Genomic DNA, 12149 nt, shown 5'->3' on the forward strand with positions numbered 1-12149 from the left:
GGAATTCTTTGGCTTTTCTTAAAAATTAAGAAATCAAGGGGGGAAAAAATAAAAGAAAAAAAGCGTCGTTGTGAACTTGTGACGTATTGGTAAATTGCGCTTTTGTTGTAGTAATGTTTGAAGGAAACCTTACATACCTGTAGTAAGCGTTTTAATATAATTGATGTGGGTTAATGTATTTATTGCATGTTTATTTATGTATGTTTTAGATATAGAAAAGTTGGACATCACCATGTCAAGGGTGTGACATAATTGGTCCATGTTGCATTTGTTGGTGTTTGAATGAATACGAAGAAATGGCAGATTGAGGTTTTAAACGTTTAGAAATTTATGAAATATCTGAGACCATTAGGGTTTTATGGAACATGTGATGATGATCTATTGCTAGTTTAATCAATTCAAATACTCTTAATTTAAGTTTAATATCTTATTATTGTAGGCTCAGATGCTTTCTGAGCTTGTAAATCAGCTATTGTCAGTGTGTCCGGCACGCAAACCAAGTACAATCATTCTTTAGAGAAATCCAAATGACTGAAATCAGTGGTGGCGACTGAGAACTTTAATCCATGCATAATATTATGCTGTTATTGTTATACAGTAGTTATAGTGCTTGGTGTGAATGGCCCTTTTGTAAGCAAAAAAACAATAATAATTAGAAATTCAAGCAAAAAATAAAGAATTCAAATTCACAGCCTGTAAAGAAAACAGGTATTTTCCTTGTCTGTGGTACAAATGATGCACCCTGAACTGCAACAGCCACAATGCAACATCTGTAGCCAATCACAACGCTGGTCAGGAACAACTTCCGCGCCGGACAGGGAGTAAAGTTGGTGCAGCGTGTTACGGTCTCTGATGTCGCATCCTGTCTGTCATTTGCTGGGACAAACCATCATCTTCCTGTCGTTCTCCTCTCCTCCCTAGCTCCTTCCTGCCGTCTGTCAGCGAAGCTCTTCGTCCTTCTCTATGATGCTCTTCTGAGTGGAGAACATCTTGCCTATGGACACCTAGAGAGAGAGAGAGAGAGAGAGAATTACACCTGAGTAAAGTATGAAGATAAGCTTGAAAATGGGTGAAGTGCTCATTTAAGTCAAGCCCACAGAACGGGGCGAGGCTTCCCCTTCCCGCATCTCCTCCCCGTATTTTTGACAGATATAGCCGAGGGCTGATTTCACCCAACACCTACAGGACGGCTGGTCAACGTTAAAGCTGCCGCTACCCCCTTACTGGCCAAAGCTGGAACTGCAGTACGTTCCAGGACGTTCATGGAGGTGGTTTTAGGTGATAAGGTGAACACCGAAACGGTGGTTAGTAATTAAAACAGATTAAACCGATGTGTTTGGGTGAGCGGTGAGTCTCTTATTACCGCCAGAGCCTTAATTAGCATCATCGATAACACCTGTGAAGGAACTATGGAAGCGGCCCGGAAGTAGGAAGAGTTATTCCGTGTGCATATAGCCCATTGATCAGCCCCAATGTGTTCTGCGATTCTGACACACCAAAACATCAGTGAAAATCGAAGATGTATTACATTACACCAATCATCCAGATATCAGTGGCGTTTTTCAACACAAGAGGCGGAACTGCAGGGCCAACATCGGTGACCAGTGCCATTGGCTACTGGAGCTGTGTGAAGACGAAGAGGTGCGTATATTTTTACTCTCGGATGCACGGTTTCGGGCGCATTGTGAGCTTGTAGATCAGCCATTTGTGCTACTTTTGCGAGCCACTGACTGTAGTACGATGGAGTACTGCATTCATTTACGAGAATATAAGACACTTTTTTTGTTGTGGAGATACAAGGTTGCTGCCTAACAAGTGACACTATGCTTACAGTAGGTGTAGTGTGTGGAGTGTCACACTGTCATCTCGCTTCCCTCAATGCCAGACCTGTCTCTGCATGCAACCAGATAAGACCCTGGCACACTGAGTGACAGACACTCGTGTCAGCCATTGTTTACACAACATCCCCAAGCCACACTGGAGGTGTCAAGCGGGCACATCAATGCCTGTTGAGGCCTCTTTCAGTGCTTGCAGGTTGGAGGAAGAGTGGGCACCTGATACTTTAAGTCTGGGGCCTGGGCACCTCAATGTCTGGGCAGCCTCAAATGATCATGCATGGTACACCGTACACGCAATATATCATTATCAGAACATCATTTATTTACCCTTTTCAACTTAATGTCTGCATGCCATAATGACTGGCCATCTACATACAATGTACACTGTAGCAATTGTTAAAATATTTAATATTTTTTCAAATTATTTATTATGACCTTATTTCAGATCATTTTACAAAGCATACATTTATTCTTTGTTGTTCTAGCCTACATTAACTAGTCGGTAACCAGGTATTTGCTTGAGGTATGGATGTGCATTTATTTTGGATGTTGGTGTAGAGAGAGAGAGAGAGAGAGAGAGAGAGAGAGAGAGATTGATTTGATTTGATTTACCAAAGTAGTAATATTCCAAAAAAGGTCCACAAGTCAGGGAAGAAAGTACAACTTCACCCTAGGAATAACAAAAATCCAACAAACAAACAATTATACATACCTAGGGCTGAAGATCAGTTCCACTGGAAAGTTTAATTTGGCTATTAATGAACAGAAAGAGAAAGCAAGGAGAGCTTTCTATGCCATCAAAAAGTCAACACATGTTGACATCCAAATTAGGAGCTGGCTCAAAAGAATCCAATCAGTGATTTGTTGTAGGGTTTGATCAGGTTTGATCAGGCTATGAGCCTATCCGAGGTAAAATAAAGGCTGCTTTTTGAGAATAACATCACAATTTCAGCGTTTATTTGCCCTGGCTTCCCAAGGGATTAACGAACGAACACCAACGTAACCGTGTCAAACATGATGCTTGGAGTAGGTAGTGTTAAGCCCAACACACACCGGGTGCGTATCGACGCGGCAACGCCTGGAAAATAGAACGGTGGCGTATCAGAGCGTCAGGCGAGGGGTGAACGCGCGTCGGACACCGCCGGTGTGCGTTAGGTTCATTGAAAATAAGGCGGCTGTTTTGATGCGCGATGTTCGCAGAAGGTGTGTGAGGCCCTTCAGTCAGAACATTAACACACACAAATGTACACACGCACGCAAGCACACACAGAGCATAACGCATGAACAGGTAAGTTGCAGACAGATGTATGAATGATGTCACGCAGGCATACAAGGTCAGGAGAGACACACACACACACACACACACACACACACACACACACACACACACACACACACACACACACACACACACACACACACACACACACACACACACACACACACACACACACACACACACACACACACACACACACACACACACACACACACACACACACACACACACACACACACACACACACACACACACACAGGGTTTTCAATGTGCCAGTTTGTATTGCTGCGTCCTACTGTGAGGAGAAAGACAGACAGCAGGTTTCCTCAATGACAATGACACATCATCTTTTCCTCTTTCACCAAAATCTCTCCATCCATCTGTTCTTCCTCCACCATCACCTATCCATCCTCCCTCCTTCACTTCTTTCTCTTTCTAGTTTCTACCCATTCTATCTGTTTCACTACCTTCCATCCATCACTCATTTCTCTCTTTCTCTGCCTCCAGGTTTTCCTCTCAACCTCCATCCCTTTTCTCTCTACCTGCAATCCAATCCTCTCGTTCTTTCCCCAACTCTGATCCATCCCTTCTTTTTCTCCCTACCTCCGTTTCAATCCCTCCTTTCTTGAACTCTCCATTCGCCCCCTCTCCTCGGAGACCCCTCTCTGCTAACATCAGCAAATAGACAGAGAGAGAGAGAAACACCTCTGGGAGTTTCAACAGGTTAGAAAGTGCCGACTGGCAAAGAGTCCTTCACCGTGCCAACATGCACACCACGGGTACGTGCACGCACGCACGCACACACACCTCAATTACAAGACACTGCAGAGAAAGATTGTGTGCCCTTCCAACTGCTACTCTGCCCCCCATGGGTTCTTAGGGACTGTGTGTGTCTCTAAGGAAGTTAGAAAGACAAGAGTCAAGTCAAGGACAGACAGAGAAAGCAGTGTGTGTGTGTGTGTGTGTGTGTGTGCGCGTGCGTGTGTGCATTTAACTTTACTTTTAAAGCCGGGACTTCAGTATATACACGGTACACGCCACACATGCACGCATGTTGGGTTTGCAAATATTTGGGGACTTTGGGGTATTTCATATACCCCAATGCATTGATTCTCAACCCCCCCATCTGAAAATATTTCGTGCCAGGGACCCCATACTAACTGGAGGCCCCCTTCTATGCATTATTTAAAAAAATGATTCAAATATATTCAAAAATGTTCAAAGATAGAGAGAGAGATTTTGGTGAAGACATTTGGAGCTTCTGGTCTGGGGATCCCAGGGTGACCTTGAGGGGGTTCCAGGGAGTCCCCAATAAAGATATAGTTAATATAGCATCAAAATATACCGGAACGGTAACATATACATTCAGCATTGGCTATTTATTTCTTTGTATCTTTTTCTTTTTACAAATTTGTAATATTTTGTATACATTTTAACAATATAAATATGGAGGCCCATGGCATACAATATAAGGCGTGTGGTGAGCAGCCTATCCTACACTATAGGCTACTCCAACAGTTTTCTAAACTATCTAATCTTTGAAGCAAAATGATATGGCTGTGCAGATTGCGCTGCCGCTTACAGGCAACATGAAAGATACGATAAACACCAAAAAAGTTTAAATACACAGCTAAACGTGTGCCCATGTCCCAAGCCGGCTGCAGTGCCGTTATCTTTATACTTTCTCAAATGATTTAACCATGTACATGTTCACGCGTTCGTTGTCGAAAAAGACATCAAGCCACAGGCTATTTTTAGCACCATAGCATATAGGACCGTCTGGTGTCGGCTCTCGGGTGCATTTAGCAACTCCCCCCTTCATGTCAAGGGGTCCTTGACATGAAATAGCTTGAGAACCACTGACATAGAAACATTTAGACGCCTTTTTTGACATAGAAACATTTAGACACCTTTTTTTCAGAATCTGTCTCAGGTCTAAATGGCTTCAACTCCCTGCATGGAGATTGTGGGGAAAGGTTTTGTAGGGGGAAAAAAGCAAGTCAGCGTATCGATCGGCTAAGTTTCTCTACGATAACATAAAACTGAAAAAAACACTAGTATACTATAGATTCCTGAGGGACTCTGCTCAACTATGTGGGGTTGAAGTGGTTAAGAAACCATGTGTGTGTGTGTTTGTGGCCATATCATTGCACGTCCACAAGGGGGCAATACATGCCTGTTCAAATCTCTCTCTCTCTCCTTCCCTCACCTCATTCTCTCCATCTCTGTCACACAAACCATTCTCTTTCACTCGAACAGACGCACACCATACCTCCCTCTACCCCCCCACATCTCTCTCTCTTTCTCTCTCAGTAGGTACATCCCCGCATCGTGACTTGTCGATTGGCCCCGAGTGCGTGCGTGGGGGGGAGGCGTGGCCAAGAGGAGGTGGGTGTCCCCTCTGGACCAATTGGCAGCCAGGGGGGGGCGTGTCTCATGTAAATTGTTGCGGCAGTGATGCTGCCGAACAGCAAACTATCCTCTGTGTGATTCTATATGCTCGTTCTATCGCTGTCTCTCTCTCTCTCTCTCTATCTGGTTTAAAGCCTTATACCGGCACGCATGCACACACACACACACACACACACAGCGTGCGTGCACATGTGCGTGCGTGATACAGTGTAAGTAAATGTCATTTTTAATACACATACAGTATATATTTAATGGTCAATTTAAATGTATTCTGCTGCGGAACCCCATCTGAAAGTACTTTGTGCCAGGGACTTTTTTTGTAAAGCCAGGCAGACAACTAAAACTTTCAGTGGACTCCACTCATTAGTTTTGTTTTCTGCAGTGTATGTGTGTGCAGGCGTGCACTCACGGTTGTGCACGTGTGCATGTGTGTGTTTGGTGCCGGTAGGGGTTTCTTTACAGCATCCGATTTGTCACTGCCGAGTCAATCGGGGACAGCCGATTGGTTGAGGGTGTGGTGTGTGTGGGCAAGGCCGTCCTCCTGGGGTTGCGGCCAATCAGACGTCAGAGTGGAGACAGGATCGTTAAGAGAGATCATTTACTGTCTTATGGAGGTGATTATCAAGGTCACACACACACACACACACACACACACACACACAACTCGTTTGACTCAGTTTCACTCCATCTTCCTGCGTTATCCGTCTGTGAAAGTGTGAAACCTTATCTCCCTCTATCCATCCATCATCAACCCTTTGAGAGATACAGAGAGACAGACAGGCAGGCAGACAGACAGACAGAGGTAAGTGAGAGAGAGAGACAGAGAGGAGGGGAGAGAGAGCGATATATAGACAAAGTGTGTAAAGCACAGATGAACACTGACTACAGGTATAACACCTCATCTACACACGTAGGCAAGGAGCGAGCGTTCCCACGGCGATATTGTGCAAAAACCTGTCCTGATAATATGGAGCGTCGGTCATTGCCAATCCGATCACGTGATCGGAAATCGGGACCGTTCACATCATTTTCGAATGATTGGAATCGGATTGGGAGCAAAAAAACGTGATCGGGACATCCCTATTACATCCATATCATGATATTAGACTGTACTATCGTGATATGGCATAAGTCTTCTATAAAAATATTAATATCGGATCGGGGAAAAACGGTATCTGCTAAAGGTGCACGATATAATCGGACGATATCGGCCCATTTATGCCGTATCGGTATCAATCCGATCTCAAAATAACTCACGATTATTTTCACCGATATACTGTATATGCACTCTCGGTCACAGACTGCTGTACTGAGAAGTATAGAGCACTCTCTCGGTCACACACCTGCATATGATCGGTGATCAGTAATCGGTCATAATTTCATAATCGTGCACCCCTAGTATCTGCAGATTCTCAAAATCAAATGATCGGAATCGGATCGGGAGCAAAAAAACGTGATCGGGACATCCCTACAAATAACCAATAAATAGTAGCTTTCAGATCTCAACCAATGAAAGTGTTTGCGGGCCGCGAAACCTCGCTCAAATAGAGACTCTGTGAGCGACTATATCGGTACCGTACGTCAGTAAAGTCTCATTGAAAAAACTGGATTCTGGATTCTAATGAGATTTCATCGTTCGCTCGCATCGCATCGCTGGCACTGCGGATCGGGTGATAGACTTCTGGCTCTCAGAGTCTGAGAGCCTTGCAAGTAGCTCGCTTATGGCGTGAGAGCCCGTCTAAAAGCCTGCAACGCATCGCGGACGCAATGCGCTGTGGGCTTGTAGATCGTCTGTTTCTCCACGATGGGACACTGTCGTACAACAAAGCTTAAAGGGTCCGCCTCCCAGAGACTAGACTTGCGATCAACTCGTTTCACAGTTCTTCTGATGCGGTCCTAGAGAGGGCATAACTACACGTCATCAGCCACAGAAACCCATTGGTGGAACGTGCCAATGGTGGCATACGCAGTGGTGGAAAACGTACTCAAAATGTTTTACTTTTACTTTACTAAGTAAAAGTATCAATACTGCAATATAGAAATACTCTATTACAGGTAAAAGTCCAGAATTCAAAACGGACTCGAGTAAAAGTACAAAAGCATTGGCATTAAAATGTACTTAAAGTATCAAAAGTATATAGTACTCATTATGCAGAATGTCTCAATTCAAGTTTAAAAATGTCTACAAATCTTCTGAAAAAGGCAGATCTACAAGCTCACAATGCGTCGCAGCTTGTAGATTGGCTATTTTTAAATGCCCGCAATGTATATAGGGTTGAAGTCGTTAATGTATTGTAATAATCAAAGTACTATGTTTTCTCAAATTAATGTAGTGGAGTAGTGGAAATACTCAGGTAAAGTACAAATACCTCAAAATTGTACTTAAGTAAATGTACTTTGTTACTTTACACCACTGGGTGTACGTTGCAGGTATGAAGAATCGGATCGTAACAAAATCACTGGACAGGACATGGTCCATTCAGTCGCCTCCAGAGGGGGAAGCCAATGATTCAAACTGCAGTTTTTTTAGGGAGAGAGTTAGATACCACTGCACACGCACGCACGCAGAGAGAGGTGTGAGAGTTAACTCTTTGGTGGACACAGTGTGAGGAAAATACAGCCCTCTTGTTGCTAAGAAACTAATTAAATTGGAAAGCACTCGGTTCACATGCACATTGACCTAATTGTATTCATTTATTTATGCATATTTATATTCTCATACTGTGTGTGTGTGTGTAGATACTGATACAGTATGGGAGTGAAGATTTTCCCCCTTATGCCAGGACTGTGAAAATGTTCCAGATCTATCGTGTCTATTGTGACCACACACACACACACACACACACACACACACACACACACACACACACACACACACACACACACACACACACACACACACACACACACCTTTTATTATTGCTGTCATGGTTGCCGCAGTAACCCCTGTGTGTGTCTCCGCGTGCGTGTATCAGCATGTGGTTGGGTGTGTGTCATTATGCCAGTGTGTGGTTAACAGTAGCATGACGTCATATCTAATAACATTGCAACGCATGTTACCAAAACATACCGTTTGTTAACACACGCACACACGAACGCACACTGCCATTCTAAAATGGCAAGCACAGGTTGTGAGCTTGTTGATTGGCCATTTAATCAACAAGCTATGGCCAATCAACAAGCTCACAACCTGTGGGGGCAATACTTTTATTCCACACACCTTTAAAAGCTCTGTGAATGGATAATTTAATTTATTATTCATTTTCACATAAAATGTTACCCATATACCCTTTAGAAGCGATCACCTGCAGAGGGAACCTTTGGGCGGCTAACTTAAGCTACCTTTTTTGCCACCAAAGCAAAATAGGACAGATTTGTAGGACATGAAATGTCATTTATAATGCCACTGTGAGTCTATGAGATGTTACCGTCTGGCATTTGATGTGTGTATTTCTAAGACTCTATCTGTGTGGAGAGTTTTATCACCGTTATATAATTTATTTAATCCATTAAAACAGGGAAAGCATCCATGTCATTTTAGAGTTTTTGTGTTGGCTATTCAAAAATAGCAGATGTACTGTACAAGCTCACAGCGAGTCACTTCGTGCTGCGCTGCGAGCATTTTTTTAACATTTTGAAAAAAGAAAAGTGTGAGAATTATCGATTTTTTTAGAAGGCATTTGTAGAAACGGCCTCAGATTGTAATGGGTTTAAACAGTGAGCTCCATCCAGCCTCTGGAATCATAGAGAGTTTGTTTTTCTCTTAACCATGAAATATTAATGAAAAGCACACATTTATGAATGAAGCCGCACTACTGGCACTGTGCCACTAGTGAAGCTGCACTAGCCCATTTTGGGCGGGAACCCCTTTTGGTGTTAGCATCATGTAATGCTTTAGCTATTGGAAAATAGCAGATCTACAAGCGCTTGTAGGTCTGCTATTTTTGAAAAATCGAAGAACGACTGACATAGACACATAGCTTTTTCAGAAAACTGTCAGGATGTAGAAGACATTTTTAGAATCTGATCTCAGGTCAGAATGGGCTAGCATGCAGCCTGCCTGGCTGGGTGTGGTGTGTGATGTATACTAGTACTAGGCTAGCCAAGAGCAGTTTCCCCAAATCTTTTCTGGATCAGGTTGAAAATACCTAGTATATCGTTGCTGTCGGGTGCAGAAACCTTGTATCTCTATATTTCAGTAGTGAAAATAGCAGATCTGCAAGCTGTCAGCGTGTCACATTTGTTTATGTTTCTTTTTTGTATAATGATTTTTAAAAAAGGAACAGTTTTGGGGGTACACGTTTTCCACCCGATAGCAACAATATGATGCTATGAATGATAACCGAACTGCTGAAGAATATGTAGTTACAAATCAGTCTTGATTTCGAGATCGGCTATTTTCAGCAAGTGTAAAAACAGCACGGCATCAAGGCCAGCCAAAATACATTTTAGTCGTCTAAATCAACTGTAGATTTAGTTGACTAAAATCTTATGATATTTAGTCGACTAAAACTAGACTAACATTAAAACACTCCAGGTGACTAAAATCTGACTGAAACTAAATGAAAACTATTGAAGAGACTATAGGACTAAAACAAAAATCAAAATTTGCTGCCAAAAACAACACCATTTCAAATAAGAAATGGTTGCAAGCAGTGCCTCCTGAGCAGATCAATATTAAACTGTTAACATTTCAGTACATCCAGTTTTGATGTCAATATGATCAAAATTATGTTATGCTGGTCATGTTTTTTTATTTTGCTTTGATAACTTCTAGATCAGCACATTTACATAAAGTTCAAAGCAGTGTTCATTTCCCCCCCCCCAATATTTTGATTTAGTCTTAGTCTTTTATGAATAACACCATTTAGTCTTAGTCCTATTTAGTCTTCTGAAAAACCTTAGTCGAGCACTAACCACACCAGAGGGTCACTCACCATGCAACTCCTTGCAACATGCAACTACTTGCAACCATTATTCCTAATGGCATGTTGCAAGGAGTTGCATTGGTGTGGTTTGTTTTGTTTCAAGGAGTTGCATTGGTGTGGTCTGTTTTGTTTCAAGGAGTTGCATTGGTGTGGTCTGTTTTGTTTCAAGGAGTTGCATTGGTGTGGTCTGTTTTGTTTCAAGGAGTTGCATTGGTGTGGTCTGTTTTGTTTCAAGGAGTTGCATTGGTGTGGTCTGTTTTGTTTCAAGGAGTTGCATTGGTGTGGTTTGGGCCCTAGTCAACAAAAGTTCAAAGTTTATTTATTGTGAGCTTGTTGATTTGAAAGATTTTAACAACACAAATCTTGTATGGGGGTCCCTGGCACAACATCTTTTCAGATGGCAGTCGGTGGCCAAGTACATATGAATTTGGGGGGTCCTTGACATGAAAATGTTTGAGAACCACCAAGTCTTAAAAATTGGGATGGGCAACAGACCCAAACATTCTGGCATCGAGTTCTAGTTCATTGTGCTGCTCTGGTCTATAGTCGCACAGACAAATTGGCCTCTTATTTTTTATTACATTTCCATCTAAAAACCCATACAATTGTGTTAGGCACTACACTGGCGTCTAAACTAAACTCTTACTCAACACATGTGCTGAGGCCATGGAAAATGAGACGCGATGATTTCAAGTAGTCGAGGAGAAAATCAATAAACATTGTTGAGGGAAGGGGGAGTAGAGGGGGGGAGGGAGAGATACCTTTACATAAGAGCCAATAAAATCACAGTTCACTTCAAACTAATGGACACACACGCACGCGCAATGATGGAGCATCCACAAGGGTGTGCTGCTGGGCCTCTATACTCTGTGCATTATATCTCTGACAAAGGAGAAATTCTCCTGATGCCGTCGTCCAGAAACCTTGTATCTCCATTCTTAAAACTCTTTGACAGATCAGCTGATTTCATTGGAGTTGTTAAGATTCTTTATGGCAGAAAGGCGTTTTTGAATGATTTATTGAACATTCTCTGTTGTGACTGTGCGACAACAAAAGACCTTCAGAGAAAGCTCGACTTGTCTGCTTCCAGGAAAAAAATGAGTTGATACAATGTTTAGTTTTTTGTTGGAAGCCATTTAAAAGAGCCTGCATTTCCCCCGTTTAGTGTTTCTAGGACAACAAAAAAAGTTATGGCTGTTTGAAGTTTTATTTTCGAAATAACTTTTTTCTCTACTGGGGGTACATACCTATGACATCTCTCATTTTAAAGGGTGAGTTGTCTAGTTCAATAATAAAAAAATAAAAAGTTTCCCACATGTACCACTGTAGATATTTTGCCATCTATAAATAGCATGGTCAGTCATGACCAAACTGACCAATCCAGCTAAAACTGCCAATAGCCCCTAACTGGAACAAGATAGAAAGTTTTCTTTTGATAAAAGTAGACACGGATGGATCATTACTACTTGCTACTTACTAAAAAATATATATTATATATATTATTATTTTTTGCTGAGACGCGGTCGTCTGACTGATTCCTTTGTCCGGCTTCAGCCACTGGCAGGCTCTGCAGGCAGGGAGCCTGACGGGGGTGTCATGTGTCATGGGCGTCCAATAGGAAAAATACGTGTGTCACGTGACGCGACACAGGTTTTCTGGGTAATGTAGTTGATATTTTCGCTAAATATCTCG

At 42.5% G+C, this 12149-nt stretch overlaps 1 protein-coding gene across 1 annotated transcript in view; it reads right to left on the reverse strand.

Moving 5' to 3' along the window:
* Positions 1-322: 322 nt before the first annotated feature.
* The window catches only part of lyrm4b (LYR motif containing 4), a gene marked incomplete at its 5' end in the record, with an annotated part of 33339 nt that continues 21512 nt past the window's right edge, over positions 323-12149 (reverse strand). The window contains one exon of the mRNA XM_083778200.1: positions 323-1004. Within this exon, the coding sequence (XP_083634326.1) occupies positions 939-1004 (66 nt within the window). The 3' untranslated portion in view covers positions 323-938. The remainder of the gene's footprint in view (positions 1005-12149) is intronic.

This window comes from Protomyctophum parallelum (assembly GCF_964188405.1).
Source record: "Protomyctophum parallelum genome assembly, chromosome: 12".
Lineage (NCBI taxonomy): Eukaryota > Metazoa > Chordata > Actinopteri > Myctophiformes > Myctophidae > Protomyctophum > Protomyctophum parallelum.